Here is a 20,564-nt window from a genome sequence, read left to right on the forward strand (position 1 = left end):
AAAACATTGGCAAATCTTGCATATTATTTGAAGTGGCTGCATACCTACTTATTAACGAAATTACAGTACATATTTGTATTAATAAAGCGTTACTACCTACTTATTAACCTATAATATTTTATTTGCCTTAATAAAAATAGTCAAAAATGTTGAATAAATTATTTTTTTGCCAGATATCGACTTAGATATGTGGATCCCTGTCAAAATCGCTAAAACATGTTCAAGTTTGTCGTTAATGCCATTTTTCCGTTATATCCGTATCATCATATTTTGCATAAAAAATGGTACACAGGGGTCCTGTATTTTGCTTCACTTTCATAATAGGTATGTTTAAACTCAATTTTTCTAAAGACTAATAAAATGGTACACAGAGGTCCTGTATTTTGATTCACTTTCATAATAGGTATGTTTAAACTCAATTTTTCTAAAGACTAATAAAATGGTACACAGAGGTCCTGTATTTTGCTTCACTTTCATAATAGGTATGTTTAAACTCCATTTCTAAAGACTAAATGAATGAGAAATGTCACACTCAAAATGCAGTATCGCGATAATTATCATGTCAGTAGTATTAATTAAAAAAAATCATATTCCGTCTTGAATGGCCGGTAATATTTTATTTATAGTGGCGCCAAAATTAATGTTGTGGCGTTTTAGGCTTGTGTCATTGTATTGATAGGCATTTATTTGATATCAATGAATCGAACGGAATAATAATAATATAAACTAGGTAATACTAAATATGTAAACTATTATGTAATATCGGAAAATAAGAAAAGGTCACAGTAATGGTGTCAACTGTATAATAAGCCAAGTATGATAAAACATAATAATACTATCTAGTAACTACCTACATATTCCACATAATTTAAGGGCCTGATAATATATAGTGTCTTATCTATATTGTAGTGAAAAATCCGCAGATCCACAAATCCAGAGGGGTGCGTAAGAGACATCCACAGACTGGAGGTTAGTAGGTATACTATCTTTTATGTTGAATACCAGTAGCAATATTGAGAGGTGTCGATCGGTGATTGGCTATTCGGCAGACAGGGAGAGAGAAATGAAGTCGTATCCTATTGTCAGTTTTATTCAGTTCAGAAGAAATTTCAAAACGGCCATGGGAGATAGGAATCATCATTGCCATTTGCCACCATCAGTGAAATGAATTAACATTGGATGAACTCATTTTTTTTCGAATCACCAGAGTCTTGACTCTTTGGTTATCACCGGGAGAAGACAAGGTATACCTAACAGATAAATCTCTCGATTATCCATAGTAACTACCAACATTTCAGCTTAATCCAGATAATCAGTTTCAACATAGGTACCCCCCGACCTGATATGTTATCACAGTAAAAAAAAAATGTTATTATTATACTTACAATGTACAATACCAAAGTACACAATTCACTGATCATGAAAAAGCTCCTAGCCAGAATTGAAAGCTTTTAGTTGACCACGTATGCTGTAGGTACGCAATACCCACATACCCACACTGTATTATACAATTACCATTTTAAACTTTTTTGCAAGTTCAATAATAATATTTTTATTCTCATAAATACCTACTCCTAATTAACTGAAGTTAGGTACATATTATGCGAAATCATTAACCGCTTACTTATTATTCATTTTCCCCGTCGTCTATGAATTTAGTCATACGGATCCACAGTTAATGAATAATTCACATTAAAAATAATGAAAGAAATAGCGCGTTTTTTGTATACATACTTCATGCAAGCATTCAATTTTTATGTAACTAATTAACTCTACTTAATAAATTATTACTTATTTTAATGTAAATACCGCAGTCAGATCAACATTTTTTGCCGACTGAATAGCAAACACGGCGCCAAATTATTGCACTCGGTGCCCGACGTTAATAATTTTTGCCAGAAAAATTGGTCGAAACCATTCGGGCGATTCGCAAATGGCCGAAAATCATTCAAACCGAATTGCTGTTTCTTAATTTGTTTATTCAAATCAAATTTATTTATTTTACATATAATGAACATAACAAATTATAATTTCAAAACGTTCACGAGATGACATAAAATAAGTGTTAATAATTTTTAAAAATAAAAATACAGAGAATAAGTAATAAAATAAGTAACACAATAAAAGTAGATGGAAGCACACAGAGTGAACTTTGATAGACCCTATCTTAAAAAAATATAAAACAACGTCCACCTAAATTCAACCTCACGTAAGTGGAATATATCAATATCCGAAGCGATTTCATTAAACATGGTAACTGTCCTCCCAATTGGCATTACTAATGGCAGGTTAGTTCTGCAGCGTGGGAGAACAAACAACGGATGCCCTCGATTCCTAAGGTAATTATCAGAGACACACAAGCCAACACCACCAAGAATGGCAGAGTTCACATTTACGCCGCGTATATAAGTCTGAAAAAATATGTAGCTAAATAAAGATCCCTTCTAAATTTTGAGCAACAGTATGTAAGCATCCCTAATGCCGGGTCCAGACTGGCAACATGTCGCCGACAACCTCGTTAAATTTTACGATAATTATCATACTTATCGTAAAACTTAACGAGGTTGCCGGCGATATGTTGCCAGTGTGGACCCGGCATAAGAGAAAATCAGTCGGATAGAGCCACGGATAATATCCATACAGGATTTTTAATTATAACCACTTTACAGCCTGATAATCTGACCCGAGTAGGAAAGTTGGTGTTCAAAATCGAATGAAGCGGTTTAATACATAAATAATTACAAGATAAAAAGAACTTTTTATATACAACGTTTTTTAAATTTTCTGTTAAATCGTATAAACTTGACTTGACTAGCTTAAACGATCAAAAAAAAATCTTCATATTGATTTCCATAGTAACGCACGTATATATTAATAATTTAGTTGCTAGGACCCACTTAGCAACCAATAATAGTATTACCTTTTACGGATTTCTTCCGAAATAATAAGAATACGAGCCAAGAAAATGTTGTCATAATAAAAGAAGGATTTTTTAGTCATGCATTACAGTCAATTCTATTTTGTGATTCTAATCGGAATACGTAATACCTAATTAATATTGAAAAAGGGTGATCAGGGTGGTAAAGAATTGAACATTTATTTGAAATAAATATTTGATGATGATGTGGTGTGTACTTGTTTACCTAACATGTATGTAGGTATGTAGCTAAATTGTAATTCATTTTAAATGAAAATCATTGTTTTCAAATAAATGCCAAATACTTATTTTTTTAATCTGCTTTAACAAAGGGCAATAAAAAAGTCGATGAAAATTCCATTCGGCTTGAATTAAGTACCCATCAACCCAATGATGCGATTTGAAAATTGGTCTGATGGCCTCGGCCAATTTTCCTTCGTACATGTGTTTTCGTATAAAATAAGTGGAATGCAAGTATTTTTAATTAAAAAAATACCACAAATTATGTAAGTACATAGGCACCTATGTTAGTTTTAAAATTTGAATATAATTAGAATCCCACCAAAACGCGGACACATTAATTATTTGAAAATCTTACATAACGTCATGTACGTTCGTGGATAAAATATTGTGTGAGCCGTTTAAAAGTATTTCTAACGCATTGTTTAGACAAGTCGGTATGGGGATCTTTTCCCAGGTGTATAAACAACATTTAAAATCATCTCCTTATTCGCTAGCGCAGACATTTTACCAAGAATGGTAGGAAACAAGAACGTTAACTCCGGCTTCTGCAGCGATTTTCTGACGGCGGAAAAACCCGGTATAATGCTAATTTCACTTTGACATCCGCAACCAACCTTAATTTAATAACAATGATGTCGTAAATATTGACGTTTTATTTCAAGAAAATATTTTGTTTATAATTGGGTAATAAATATTGGTAATATGTATAAACAAAATATAATAGGGTGACTGTTCGTAAAGTCAGCCTTTTCACTTTAAAACGTACATAACCAGTGGCCACTGAAAAAGTGATCAGTCAGATTTGTTAATGCATGCTAGTAGTCAGTCACTCGCAAATGTGTTTCTGTACCATATTGACATAATATTATAATATGTATGGCCATACTATGTTCGCTGTATTTCAAGTCGATATCATGTAATAATAGTTGGTAATAACTTGGTTGCAATAAATTTGAAATGTTCATTTATATTTTATAACATATTTACTACCAAACCACTGAAAACATTTAGATAATTAGGGTATTTAATAAAAATAGTACAGAGTGTGAGATCTACAATATATCGTCAGATGTATACTCCGATTTTGTGTTCATTTGGAGGAACTTGACATCCCACTCCAATGAGAATCAGGATCACAGAATGCAGATAAGGGGTCGTCCATAATAATGACGTTAAAGACTATTATCACTGCGTGTGAATCGAGGGTTACAGGTAAATGTAAACATTGTACTTAAACATGTAAGTAAACGATTGACGTCATCTTCCCGAAGTATTTTTTGTATAGAGATTTCTGGATTTTTCAATGTAGAGAAACATAAAATATCGATTGTTTTTATACATTTATTAGTTAGCATTTGTAGACGAATAATTTTATACACTCGGCTTGTTACCATTGCAGTACCCTTTCACATCGTAATAAACGCAAAACACCAACTGTTTTTTGTACTTACTATTCACGGAACAAATTTGAAGTGTATGACAACGTTAATTTTCATCAGAATCTAAGAGCAGTGGGCTACCCCCATGGAGAGTTGCGACCCATGGGTTGAAAAACTAGAATCTAGTATTTCGCGCTATAATAATGTCAATAGGTACTGTGACACCCCCGTATGGTCCCCATTTGGGGATGTCTTTGTGTATCTGGAGACGCCCGAATCGGTATCAAAGCCAACAAATAATAAAGCGCTGATTACGAAAATAAATAATGTTAAAAGTCGGCCGGCAACATTGTCTTTGACCGTTGGAGATATGCAACGTCGCCCAAGAAAAAAAACCGTTGGGAATGATTTTTCAAGATGGCGCGGAGATCGCGACAAACAGAAAAATCGCCGATTTCGTACGGATAAAATAAATTATTCAAAATGTAACCATATAGTATAATATAAACTTAAATAAACTCGCCGTTTTCCATCACAATTCCGGTGCCTTAATTATCCACCTTCATCCCAAATACAGACGATAAAAAAGAAAACAAAACACAAAGTGACAGTTGAGAAATTTTCACATACCAAAATGGAGGGAAGTGATAGTACATAGTAGGATCCAAAATTACAATACTTGTTCATCATCAGCCAAGGTCGATCTACTGGGGGTTGGAGGAAGGCCTCATCTAGTCCCTTCCACTCTTCCCATCCCTAGTTCTAACTAGGAACAACGTACAACTACAAACTTGTGATAATTTATAAACGTTCAAAAATACCATAGTTTTTATAGGCCAAGAAGCATTGTACCTAAGCGGTAATGTTACATTTAAATATAAGTTTTGTATCGAGCCACTGTTATTGTGAAGTGTGCAATAATCGGTCAATCCTTAAATTTATATATTTTTTTAAATATGCTTCCATCTGCTGTTACGCATCATTTTAACGTAAAATGACTTATCGATAGAACAAAGAGAATAAAATAATGCAGAACACCTGTGAGAACATAATTATAAAATGGCAACAGAAATCGTGAATAATACAACTGACCGGTCAGAGTGCCTACATACTTAACTGGCGATTAATCCAAGTTTCTACTTAATAAATCCTTATTTCAATACCTACGCACAGATGTTGCAAGCTTGTAACTAAATAAGTAGCATTTGTCTCATTACATTTATTTTCTCATGCAAGTAGGTGGCACTTATAAAAATTATTGGCTTGGCCACGAGATACAAGTACGTCGGATACTGTGGGAAACTGATTAGTCGTTGGGCGCTGCATATGGGCGTGCATGTCTGTCCATCACATTGGCGGTGTGCGTTACCAGAGTTACCCATCGTAGGTCGAAATGCGCCAGCGTTACACAGTGTCTCCATTAAACATTTAGACTGTCTATTAAGATTTCTCGGTGAGAAACGCAGTTACATTAATTTGTCATACATTAAAACACATGTTGGCCAGCACCGCAAACAACGCATAAAAGCGGGTGATAATAATTATGTTTTAAATCAAGCGCAAGCAGCGTTCTGGTTTTGATTCAAACATGTTGAGGAATATCTTATTCTATAATCTATGTGGATGGAGCATGGTCCCCATAGGGAGGGACTGATAGGGGTCTAGCGTGGGAGCCAGGAGTGGTGGGTCGATCAGTTAAATGAGATAAATACACACACTAAAATTGCTCTAATAGTAATAGGCTGCAGTGGAAAACTAACATTTTTAAATTAATATAAAGTGGTGCGATGCAATTTTATGTGATGTATAATTCACGAGTAGAATTTTATATTACCTGTAATTATTTTTAGTGTGTTTAAACGGCTATTTATCCAATATGGCGAAGGGTGGCACTTGGCTACCACAAAAAGGGGTTTCTGATCAGTGCTTCATAACACGATGGCGAGAGCCGGCAACTCAATAATTCAAGTGGATTTATTTCAAAATACAAAAAATAGCGGAATCCAGGTTTTCGCAGAGCCCTTAAAATTGCCAATAGGGAGCGGGTCCCGGCACATATACAGGCCTGGGGGCCGCTTCAGGATGTGGGGACCATGGGATGAAGGGTAAACATATGAAATTGAAGCAACAAATAGACCTCTGGTGTACTGATAAGGTTAGCTATACATGAGTTCACATTGTAGACTTCTTGTAGAGTATCTATGCCACACTTCTACTATGAGATTTATTTGCCAATTTGGAAATAAACAAACGATGAGTAAGTATTATGCAACCAACAATAACACAAAATTATTTGAACCCGCAAATCCGAAATGGCTGCGAGACGTGGACCCTCAACACGAGAGATGTCCAAAGGCTAAGAGTCACACAACGAGGCATGGAGAGGTGCATGTCGGGCATCACGCGAAAGGACCGTAAGAGAAACGAATGGGTTAGGAAGCAGACAAGAGTACGCGATGTAATAGACGTTGCCAAACAGCTGAAATGGAGATGGGCGGGGCACATTGCTCGCCGAAAGGACGGCCGCTGGACAAATGCCGTCATCCAATGGTACCCAAGGGGTACGAAACGGACACAGGGTCGCCCTAAAAGCCGCTGGATTGACGAACTGGTAAAGTTCGGCGGAAATACGTGGCAGCGAACGACACAGGACCGAAAGAGTTGGAGAAAGCTTGGGGAGGCCTTCATCCAGCAGTGGATTGACCCCGGCTGATGATGATGATTTGAATCCTGGAAAATCGTTAATAATTACTGTAAGAGAGAAAGTCAATAAGTACAATTTTATAATAAGTACAATATGTACTACAATTTTGATTCCGCGAAAAATGTAAAATACTATAATTATTATATGTCCAATCCAATATGTCAAACATAGGTATCTACCAAATATAATTTTGATGGACTGAAAACGAAAAATGTTCCTGTACCTACTTCTTATACTTATATTTTTTTTTCAGAAATACTATATTTTTTACAATTTTATAGGTAAGTAGGTACTACTTATAATCAGCATAGAAAAAGATTGCGACACTGCTTCAGTCTCATAAAGGAGTTATGGATTAATAATGATGCAGAAGTGTTTCTCAACCGGTGGTCCGCGAATTTTTGGCGTTAAAATGCAGTCCAACAAAATCTTCAAAAACCCGTCCGCCTGTAATGTAATAAATATTTGTGCATTGTGTTTTTGTTCTGTAAAATATATAAGTATATTAATGGTTTTGCCTGACGAAATCAACCGATATCAGGCGTTAGTATATGTTACTACGTAGGTATATAAATTATTTTTATTATGTCTGCATTTAGTGGTCCGACAAACGTTTCTCCTGTTTTCAGTGGTCCGCATGTATAGAAAGGTTGAGAAACACAGCATTTATATAAAAAAGCACCTAATCGATGGCCATTTAAACCTTTAAACAACGGAAGATATAAAGATATAGTAGGTGATGCTATAAAAATATAAATTAATGTATAGTGATTTACAGTATAGGTAAATCACCGAACGGAACTGAGCATGCAATAGCAATAACTGTCGGTTATTTAATACGCCAATCACGTCCACAGTCACCTGTGTCGATAGCTTTGTAAGTACCAAACCATTCTGCTGTTAAATACCGCGATGGCGCTTGATTACAAATCCACAGGTAGATACCGATGACGGAAATGATTGTGAATAGGCGCCACGCACCTTCACAAGCTACCTGTATAAATTGGATGTAACGTAAAATTATTGTTATAGGTATTATATAATATTATAATAAGATAAGTATAATAAAATAACTAGGTATTATATTTATATATGCAGGGCGAGATGGAAAACAAAAAAACTGTAATATCATCCCTAAAATACAATGTAACTGCCGCATGTTCCAATATCCCAAGCACAGAAAAGAAAAATAAATAGAACTCTGATCCAAGGTCCTGCAAACGCTGCAAATTGAAGCAGGATTTTAGAAGTGTGCGTTAATAGGGTGGGCGGACAAAAAATGACCTTCACAGCGCACACAGAGCCGCATCATTGATGTCTACTTTTTATTAGAAATATTTCATACGAAACAATATAATATTATAAATACATATTACTAATATTGGTGTTTTAACGCGTTTTTTAAATTAACATACTTTTTACACACAGTTAGGAATATACTTTATAGAAATTGAAAAAAGGATATTAATTGTATTTTGTAGTAAGTATATTTCTATGTTTGTACATTGTACAGAATAATTATGAAAAATATTAAATATAATTATTAAAACCTCATCAAACTTATACGTGACATAATATATAAGATTAAGTAATAACAAGATAAGTACATAAATATTTACATACAAAGGTAATTCTAAATAGGCATAACATTAATCGCATTTATAATTATATATTAACAGAAAATATCATTATATAACATATAAATCAAATATCAAGTTTTTTGACTATTCTGTCGCATGTATAATGGAAGATCTCTCTAAACATGGCATCATCACTTCCCTTCCGAATAAATATGGGTAGGTACAAAAAGAAATTTTAAATAATTGCTTACTTGATGACAAAACGGTATCTAAATACACTACATTAACGGTGAGCAATAATTAATAACTGAAACATTTAATGACTTGATTTTTTTTTTTTTTTTTTATAATTAAAATGAATATTGACAGTAAATAAATGCACATTTACCTATGCATATTGCATATGCAACAATAAATCATTATGATAAACGAAAACAGTTATCCCTAATTGATTATTATAAATATTGTCTAATATTCCCTGTCTGAAATGCGGCCCTGTTATCAAACAAAATACACGCATTATATGCATTACAGTGGTGTGCGTCGCACTCGTCAATAACGTTTAACATTGTTTGTGCGTGAACGTCAAATGCCATGCAGAAAATAAATTTTAATGCATGTTACGATATTGACATAAATATTCAAAATAACAATAAAAATATGCTTACTTGTGAAATGTAGTTGCACTATTTGTTTTATTTTTCATATTTGTATCATTACCACAACTTTTTACTGAGCAGATTGCTATTTTCAATTTTAAATGAACATAAAACCGACAGTAGTTGTCAGGGCAACGCACAAGTTTAGAATAACGTTTTATTAACACGCGTTTAATGTTATCCTTACCCGAGATCGGTTGCCTGCGTAGCCTTACCAGTTGGGTATATCAGTTCCCATTATTTCTGAGTTCCCTGATCCCAAGCCTATTTCAAGGTTAGGATATCAGACGCTTGTAGGAAGGTAGGTACCATATTTTAAACTTAAACCAACAACATGACATAAGTAGAATGAAAATATTTCATAAGTAAATATAAAATAGCATTTTTTGCAGCAATTTAAATACCCTTGCTACAAATAGTTAGTAGGTAAGGTGAATTAGGGTAAGTGCGGCATATAAATTGACTAGATGAACTTTAAGCTGATGTTGAACTTTAATCGTTCGTAATATCTCTTCGAAATTTTTGTTGACTGTTTATCAATAATCTCTTTTTCGACTACCATATTCATTAGATGTATATTTTGCATGATTAATTATAATAAAAACGTTTTAAAGAAACAAGGCGAGTAGACGCTCTTACTTGGGGTAAGAGCATCTAGTTAAATTATTTCTCATAATTATTACCAGTCGGAAAATATATCAACCTCAGGATAATATAATATTTTAAGTGCAACATGTTGATTGTTTATGGTGGTAAATTTCCTTAGGGAACAGAAGATATTAAATAAAATCAAAAAAGTTCCACAAATTAGATTTTTCGACTATTTTTTCTTTATTCATGGTGGAAATGCATTGTATTATTAATTTAATTTAATAAAACGCAAAAAAATTATAATTACTACTTTTTCCACTTTTAATAAATAAACCAGAACTAGGTATTTATTATAAGTGGGAAAAGTACCTACTTACTATAAAATTTTTGCGTTTTATTAAATTAAATAGGTACTTAATTAATAATACGTATTTTGACTGTAACATGATTATAATCAAGAAGTGTTGCTCAGGGAACACACAGATAAAGGGAAATGGGTTGGTTGCATTTTGTGTGAGTGTGGAGAAATATGGAATCAACTTGAACATGCTTTAAACTAAAAAAAAATATGCTATTTTTAATAGTTACGACTGTATCATAATTATTAGTAAGTACATAGGTCTTATTATGCAATTTAAGTTTGTCACGTAAACAAAACGCACAGAAACCTGAGAACATTCAGGCGAGATGTGCATTTATGATAAATGGCCTGACCGTCATTAAAACTGACTTGATCCATAGCGACTGGCTTTCGCATTTCTATCTTATCAATCGCGTTTCCCTTCAATACGTAGGTACAAATCTTTCGGCTTTGTTCTGTTGTGGTGTTTTAAGAAAATATTATTTCAATCCAAATGTAAGCACGTCGCAGCGGTGATATTATTGATTACATATTTTATCATAATTCCATCATACCACACTGAAATCTAATTGAACGTCTTCAGGTCGTTTTTTTTATATCTGAATAGGTAGGTACCTATCACTTATTTAGTTGTTTTAAGGCTTTTAAATTGATAATTCAACTTGAATGCAGCAGAAAAAAATAGTAATCAAATCATTCACTCCGCTAATCTGAGTATCAAACAATGTGAACACTTCCATTAAAAATAATATGAGTAAAGTACATAATTTATTATAACAACTAAATGACTTGCAAGGACAATAATTATTATTATTATTCGGCTGAAATTATACATGCTTTTTTGTAGGGCTGTCATCTCATTTACGATGTGTGTTGGAATTGTTTATGGCTTTTGGTGGGTTGAAAAGGGAAGACATCTGGCGGCAAGGGAACATAAAAGAGACAAACCGGAGGAAGTCGAAATCATCCTTCTGCGAAGGCGGATCGCCGTGAAAATACACAGCACACATGACAAGACATGTCCCGCACGAGAGTTTTTGCATGCCATAAATTACATTAATATTGAACACAAAATCAATTTTGTGTTCTCTGTATGCACCCAAATGTAATGTTTAAAATTGGTTTTTACAGCAAGTTAACAGCCATTTTTTACAACTCTCTTTTTCTCAATTACAGCTGATATTGTCTCTAGGTAGGTGTATAATAGAATGAAAATATTTCTACTTCCCGCAAGAAAAATGAGAATGGAGTGTTTTATTACAATTTCTCAGTATGCGACTCATTCATGAAGTAAGTAGGTACCAAGATACTATAACCTGAAATAAGATTTAATAGCGTTTGAGATTTGCTAAGTATAAAATTATTATATTTTCATAGTTCACGTAGACAAGATATTGAATTGTCTTACCTACCCAAACTGTGATATTCGTACCCTTGGACTTTGAACTATGTCGAGGGGTACGTGCATAATTTGTTTTCGTATTCGGTATTTTATCATTTAAATATATTCATATTATCTAGGATCGTAGGAACTGCGAATGTACCCAGGTATTTACCCAAATGTCCTTATTGTTTTTATACGAAGAGCACGCCGGTATTGAAAGAGGTACAACCAAGATGAATGATTTTATCTTATAATATCAACGTATTTTTTATTACGAGTTTTGATAGCTGCAGCGTTTCCTATGAGTTTGGGGCTAAGCAGGCGGCTCTCGTGGTGCAGTGGGTAAGGAGCGGGCCTTCCACCCGAGACTTCTGGGTTCGATTCTCGGTCATGACAAAAACATTTATGTGTTTTTCTCAAAGCCTGGGTGTTTGTGATTGTTTAAAATTACTAACAACCACCTTGTACGAAAGAGCAAGGACATGGTTATTAATAATTCTAAAAAAAAAACCATTCTGCTTATTATCTAAGTGTATTAATTAGGTTAATAATACAACCAGATGTATTAATTACGTTTACGCATGTATCCTAGCTACACAATATTACAACATGATAGGAATCACCGAGCATTATGAATAGAATGATTCTAGCACTAATGGACAGGGACGCGTCAAACGGGGTGTTAGGGGGTGCCTAGCACCCAGGCGGTATGATTTAGGGGTGCAAAATACACCAATATTATATTATTAGAATATTATAAAAATATACAAGTAGATATTCTTAAATTTTAATTAATTATACTAACTGAAAATTCTGTTTAAGTTAAAATGTGTGCATAAAGGCGGCAAATCTTACGAATAAACACAACTATAAAAATACATAATATTATATTTATTATTTACATTTAAGTGTTGAAAATCCCCGATTTAGGTACTAATAAATATGCAATTGGAGCGCTAAAACGACCAAAACTATTTTAATAGTTTGCCCATTTCTAATACGATACCACAAACCAGAATAATATTATTATGTACAATAGTGTAATATGGTATGTACACTTTATTATAATAGTCATAAAACGATTTAGCAACGTCGGTCAAATGAGTGTCGCTAGGATATTTTACGGGGTGGGTCATAAAACCTTAAAAGGGACAAGTGCAACGTGCAATACGCATGACAGTGATATAATAATAGATATGTAAAGAAAGTTGAAGATAATTCGTCGAAAAGGACTCAGTTATTTTCACTGTCAAAATTTAATATCACTTGTTGATGTTGATATTTAAATAAAATATTCTTTTCCATTCCTATTGTTCGAAATTTATCTATGATTTATTGACAATAAAAGACTGTGTAAAATATGCTGCTGTTATTGTTATTAAAATGTCGTGCATTTATATCACGCTACAAAAATACTCCTCCAAGTTTGGTAACCCTTTGTCCATTTCTGACAAGCCATAAGAGGCGATTCATTAGTTTTGAATGAACGACTTTGAAGTTTAAGCCAAATCATGCAGTGACAGCCCCTGTGAGAGTGGGCAGGTCATGCGCTGCTTAAGAGAAACACATTCGAAAGGACGGTAAATAAACTAATCAATGCAAATAATACAGGTTCAGAGTGTAGGTTATGTGAAAATGAGGTGTTTATAATCTCCCCATCGAAATATCAATAGGAATGATTGTTTATTTTGATTAAGATAGCTGAGAATAATATTAAACTGGAAACTGCGGCACAATGTTGCAGTAGATTGTATTGCAATATGCAAAAAGTATAGCTACTCACACAATGATCCATATTTTTGATATCTTATCTTTTAGGAATTCAGAATGTTTTCTTTCATGTAGAATTATGTTATTGTTTCTATAAGTAATATGGTGAAAAAAAAACATTTTATCGTTTAAAGTTTCTATTTGGGGGGGGGGGGGGATTTTTAATTTATTTTTACATAGGTATAATGGGGGTCGGCAAATTCGACTTGCACCCGGGCGGCAGCGACCTTGGCGTGTCCATGATAATGGATATTCGATAGGGTATGAGGTATGATATAATAGTGTCATCCGGGTTACCGGATATGATAGCTACAATATTGTACTCAGGATGTAGGTACTATATTGTAGCTAATGCCATATTTATATTGAAAAACAACTGTTTCTAATCAAACAAGTTAAATAGTACAAACGCAAACATTGTCTTCAGAAGAGAGAAGAAAAGAAACATACATAGGTACACAGCACATTACTTAAAAGTATATGTCTCTGGGGAACGCATTGATTAGTCTCGCAGCCTTCGCAAATGGAGCCCGATAAGCTTGTCTCGCGGAAACAGTTCCGATCCAGAGATCATTAGGTCGTAGGTAAATATCCTGTTTGACGTGGACAGCAGAGCAAAACTGTTAATTTGTCAATAATTTATTCCTGCTCATTTCGTGGCGCCTCCATTATCAACATGAGATGGGTAATTTGATATACCTAATATGCAACGCGGCCTCAAAGAAAATATGTATATTATGCTATCCAATTCTCGCACACATGCAGCAGGACTTGGGACAAGAAAAAAGGAGCTGATTATGTCTGTGCCGAACGGACATCCTGTGCGTGATCTGCAGTGGGCTGGTTACCTAATTAATAATATAACACTGACTATTTGGGTTCACCTCCCGCGTCGTATTCCATAGAAATAGAAATATGTACCTACTCGTACCTACGTAGGTATTTGCGTACCTATTTAATTACCGCGTGCAAAGAAAGTGAAAAATCTTTTTTAGAAACGGCGTCCCCACGTAGAATAAGGAAAAACAAAACTAATACAATTTTATTTAATGATAAGCGTTTCCTTCATATCGCAGTTTTGGAAAAATCGAATTAAGTAAGTGAAAAATATAATAATAGGCTAAAACTAGAGTCCTAACCACAGAACAGATTAATAAGACATAAAATTAATTTGAAAGCCGGTCGCCATGGACCAAAGTTTTGAAACAGGGTTCACATTATTTTAGACAATAATAACCAAGCGATACAAAGCTCGCTGACTGTTTTTAAATATTGAATGCGCATTCCGTTTACCTACGTGACAAACTTTAACACATATATATTATTATATTATGATAGAAGACAGACGTAACTATTAAAATAACATATATTCAACACGTGTTTAAGTTCATTCAATATTTTTCCACGCTCCAGATCCGTACCCTGTTATACCACACCCGGTAGGATAATCCAGTTATTAAACGTCTGTTGCTGTTGCCTGGTTCTAACATTTAGTTTAGTAGGTATCAACTTCTGCATATTCAAAGGAGCATTTTGTTATGCAATTTTCGTGACAGTCGTAGAATAGGTATGAACGCCATGGTTTAAAAATCAAAAGTTTCAAGGTTGTTAGTCTAGCTAGCCCAAACCATCTTGGTTACATCTGCCCGCTAACAAATTATATTATTGTTTGTGAACTTTAATTTAATTTAATTACCTATCATAGAAAAAAATGGCAACACTGGTTTTAAGATCAGGATTATTTCTGTTTTAAACAGTGGCATTCCTAAAGGAAAAATAATACAATTTAAATAGGTACATATCTATAGTCTATGGGTACATAATTTCGCCAAAATCATCGCCGAGTTGCGATAACCAATATGGTAGGTACAAAAAGATGTTTGAAATTATGCGACCCCTACCGTAGCGTATGATTTTTTTTCATTGGCTCTACGAATCTGTGTGGATCTTGGATGCCTCACGAAAAGGCGTCGTAAAATATATTTTTACGAGAAATGGATGTTAACCATTTTCTCTACCTATTGGACTGTTTACTTACACTGGTATTTAGTACCCTATTGGTACTAAAAAAACCAATAAGCAATAACAGCAAGTACATACCTATTAGCAGTGTTGTACGTACACAATTTATTAGTGGGCGGCGACAATTAGCTTAGTTTATTTGCAAACCTGAAACCTTTTACCAACATGCTCCTTTTCACTGCTGACGGCACAGCTGTTGTGCCCTCATTAGTTGGCCGATCGATACAATTAGCATGTTATTTAAATGTGGTAATTAAATAGTAATTAAATGCTCCGAGTACTACGACGTTGGTCGATTAATGAATTCCTTTTAGTGATTTTTTGATCAATTTTGTCTGGGAAGTATTTTTGTGAAATTCTCTTAATTCGACCACTTTGTGCAGTGCACATTTAGCACGTACCTATGGGTTTTGGCGAGGATTTGTAATTATTCAATAAACTATGTATACATAAATAAATAATAAAACGGTTATCCATTTGAAATCCGCTAAATTTATTCATGTTCCAAATTAAAACCTGCATTTGGCCCAAATTAGATGTTATTTTATTGTTCAATCTGTGTTTGATCAATTGCAAGCAAACAGCATAGTAAAAAAGTTTGTTTGGATAATAATTTTAACTCCGTGGAGGCTTAAATTTATCCAAAGTAGGTAGGTAGTTAATACAATCAATGCAATTGAAAATAATTGTAAATTACCAGCATGTTTTCTTTGGCCGGTGAATGTTGTAGGTTGTAAGGACCTAATACTGTAAGTACAAAAACTAACGATACAAATTATACAGGTCGTACACATTAGAATTATTACTACAATCATAATATTGTTATTATTTATTTACCTGGTGGCTCCATTTGAGAGCGTTTCACCAGCTTCTCCCGCTGTACCCTCGTTAAAGTCTTCAGGCACATTCAGTCGCCGAACATCCAAACAGGTCCACCTGTCTAGATTGACATTCCACCCAAGATCAAACAAATGTCCATAAATCACTTGATATTTTTAATAACTTCCTTGTCACAATTATCAATTACCTACGTATTTATATTGTTAACATTAATTAATGTGTGGTTTGAAATTGTTTATTTTAATAATTATAGATAGGTACACTAGTGAATGTCAACAACACATAGGCATTTTAAAAATATGTCCAGTTAGTAAAAAAAAGTCTGATATTGTTTTATTTATAGCTTGGTTTTGAATTAAAAACTATTCATGGAGCAATAATAATACTTGATGTTCATAGTAACATAAACATTATAATTATAATAAACAAATTGAATGACATGTCATTTAGAAGATCATAATAAGTTATATTTTTAAAATTGGAACTTTTCGATAACCGCGTTCAACAATGCGTTGCGATAATAACAACATAAACGTCACTCGATTCAAATTTCAAATACGGAACTGCAGCGAACCTACGCAACGAACGCATCCGCCGACCGCGAACGAAATACGAATAACGAATGTGTTGTTGGCGCGCTATGCAGTGTGTGTCGGCGCCACCGGCTTACGCGAGGGGAAACGGTTGGATGCTGAAGGGAGGAGCGGAGTATATCAGTCTGCGAGGATGACGAGAAGGAGCGGGAAGTGAATGATGAGGGGCGAAGAGAAACGGCGGGCAGGCGCCGGCCGCTGTCGCCAGCCGCCGACTGTGGAGCCGCCGCTCCTGCAATCCACTCATGACTGTCTGAAAACACGTCAATACAGAAAAATAATAAAAAAAAAAACAACTATTTAAACACAATGACAAAAATCTGCGAAATTGTAGTTCGACTTTCAATTACTAAAATAGAATGTGTCTATACTTTGAATAGCTACGATGTTATATGATTCGAATTTGGACTGCAATTTATAATAAACAAAGATTGTACCGTTAAACCGTTCAGATGCAGTATATAACATCCATTTCACATAACCAATAGTATAAAATGAAATAATTTCAACTGACAATTTGGACTATACAAGAAAATTGGTACAATACGGTTATACCGGACACAGTCGGGTGAAAACGGGAAGCAGGGTATGTAGCCCTCAACTAAAAAGAAAGCTTACAATAGGCGTGCTACTAATCGACAACCTTTTCTTATGTGTATTCTGTGACTTTTACAGTAGGGATTCTTACTATATTATTTGTTAGATTATTATCCACTTAGAGCAGTGATACTCAACCGCGTTTCGCGAGCGGTGACGTTTCGCAAACATTTTTGCGACCACTGTTAAAATTGAAGTAGATTTATGATGTTTTGTTAGACATTGCGTTACATTGTTACATAATATTGTTACAATCGTCAGCGCTCTGGAGACCTCAGAGACTGCTCTGAGTGTTAAACTTGCAGGAAAAAAGCAGCCTCGCATTATTATTTTTAATATGCCGGCTTCCACTACAGAACCCCAGCTTCGGGAGGCAATTTACAACTCTACAAGAGAGCAAACGGGTCTATCTGAGGAGGCCTACCAGGCCGTACGCCTCAGCCACAAGGCGGGTCCCAGGACTGGCAGATGCCATTATATCACGTATGTACCTGCCGCGGTGTGGTCTGCTCTCATTGCAGATGACAGACTGTACATGGGGTGGGACTCTTTCCCACTCCAGAACTATCTAGGGGTAACCAAGTGCAATAAATGCCACTTATATGGGCACATGGCCAAATCATGCTCGGCAAAAGACGTCACCTGTTCTTACTGTGCCGAACCAGGCCACGACCGTGCGGACTGCCCCGTGAAGGAAGCTTCACCAAAATGCGTTGCCTGCCGCCGTCACAAGCGGCCATATGACCACCCGACCCATAGTGCAACATGTCCGGCTCGCCTGTATGCGGAGCAGAGGGAGCGATCAATGACGGACTACTCAATTGAAATCCCTCACCCATCCTCAGCATGACTCGCTTATAATAAGCATCATTCAACAACTTCCGCACCTCGGTCATGCGAGATTTATTATCAAAATGTAAGAGGCCTAAAAACTAAAGTAAATACATTTAAAGAGGGTATATTGTGTGCCCGACCATCGATAATTGCTCTAAGCGAAACATGGCTCGACGACACCATATCGGCCAATGAGCTGTTCGGAAGTGAATATTCTGTGCATAGAACAGACCGTCGAAATGGTAGACGAGGTGGGGGCGTTTTGCTGGCAATTAGAAATGGGGTAGCATTATCCACACAAACTTTATATCCAACCAGATCAAATTTAACTGAATATGATTTTGATTTTAATTTGTGTAAAGTTAATTTTAACTTTTGTTCACTGTACTTGGCCGCTGTATACTTCCCTCCCGGCAGCTCAGCGACTACATACAGTGACTTTTTTCACATAATAGAAAATTTGGTACTGCCCAACAAAAAACTAATTATTTTGGGAGATTTTAATTTGTATTCCGCTGGTATAATTGAATCTGATTATACCAGCTTTAATAATTTATTTAATTTAAAACAATTTTCTTCTGTGAAAAATAGTCTCGGTCGGACGCTTGATTTGGTGCTATCTAACGTTGGTTGCACGGTGGTCAGCGCGTGTGATGAGCCTCTCGTTCCTGAAGATGTCTATCATCCCTCTACTTGCACAATTTTATCTTTTAAGCATGTATCGCACAGAAATGATTCGTCGATTCCTCCACTGAATAGGCATAATCCGCAATGGAATTTTTCAAATGGAAATTTTTTAGCGCTGTATAATTCTTTGAGTACTACAGATTGGACCTCTTTATATGAACAAATTGATGTAAACACGGCATTAGCTATTTTTTATAATAAATTTTATAATAGTCTGGACTCCTGTTTCCCTCGCCGGCTCGTTCATCTACCGAAGTACTCATATCCTAAGTGGTTTACGCCAGAAATTATTTATAATCTAAGGTCAAAGGCATATTATCATGCACTGTGGAAAAAACATAGACGGACTGCAGATTATAGTAAATTTTCCTGTCTTAGAAACTCATTGAAGTGTGACATCTCTTCGGCTCACAAATCATATCTAACGTCGATTGGTCGAAATATTGTCTCAGATCCTAATTGTTTTCGGAAATATATTCATTCGCTTAGTTCCAGTAGTACTACAAAAGACAATGCCATGATGACGTTGAATAATGATCCTATAGAGAACCATGTTATATCTGATGCATTTGCTAAGCATTTTGAATCACTTTATAGCTCAATAGAACCGCTACTTGACCCCGATTCTGCTGGTCCTTCGTCTGCAACGCAAGATATTCAAATCTCAGCTTTTGACGAGAAAGATATGGAATATGGGTTTTCAAATTTGTCTCCCAAAAGTTCATTTGGTCCAGATGGCTTGCCACCTTATGTGGTTAAGGGCTGTTACGAACATATATCCTTTCCGCTTAAACATATATTTAATTTAATCATAGCATCCAGCACTTTTCCTGATGCATGGAAAATAACCCGCCTAAGGCCGCTTCATAAAAAGGGATCTAGATCAGAGATCTCTAACTATAGGCCAATAGCAGTTCTTTCGGCTCCATGTAAATTATTTGAATCGATATTACATATAAACATCAACCGTCAAATAGACTCTCGCCTCTCCGATTCGCAGCATGGTTTTCGACTTAGGCGGTCCACAGTAACAAATCTTATAGTGTATAATAATTTTATTTCAAATTCTATGGATAAGTCAATTCAAGTTGATTCTGTGTACACAGATATTTCCAAGGCATTTGATCGTGTTGATCACGATATTTTATTACAAAAGCTTTGTACATTTGGCGCGTCATATAGTATAATATGTTTTTTTGCTTCTTATTTGAAAAATCGCCGTCAATTTGTTGATTACCATGGGAATGAATCGCGGATTTTTAGAACAAACTCTGGTGTTCCTCAAGGTTCAAATCTTGGCCCAATTTTGTTTTTAATATTTTTTGATGATATTGTCAAAGTTATAAACAATTCTTCTTGTTTGCTATTCGCAGATGATCTTAAACTTTTTCGAACTATTGAAA

At 35.0% G+C, this 20,564-nt stretch overlaps 1 protein-coding gene across 1 annotated transcript in view; it reads right to left on the reverse strand.

The window, feature by feature from the left end:
* Window positions 1–17,074, reverse strand: part of LOC147068539 (uncharacterized) — a 66,145-nt gene extending 49,071 nt beyond the window's left edge. Inside the window, exon 1 of the mRNA XM_085953370.1 lies at window positions 16,448–17,074. Within this exon, the coding sequence (XP_085809496.1) occupies window positions 16,448–16,517 (70 nt within the window). The 5' untranslated portion in view covers window positions 16,518–17,074. The remainder of the gene's footprint in view (window positions 1–16,447) is intronic.
* Between the last annotated feature and the right edge of the window lie 3,490 nt (window positions 17,075–20,564).

The sequence above is a fragment of the Rhyacophila brunnea genome, unplaced genomic scaffold (genome assembly GCF_057557595.1).
Source record: "Rhyacophila brunnea isolate RB1 unplaced genomic scaffold, BYU_Rbru_1.0 scaffold_3, whole genome shotgun sequence".
NCBI classification, from domain to species: domain Eukaryota; kingdom Metazoa; phylum Arthropoda; class Insecta; order Trichoptera; family Rhyacophilidae; genus Rhyacophila; species Rhyacophila brunnea.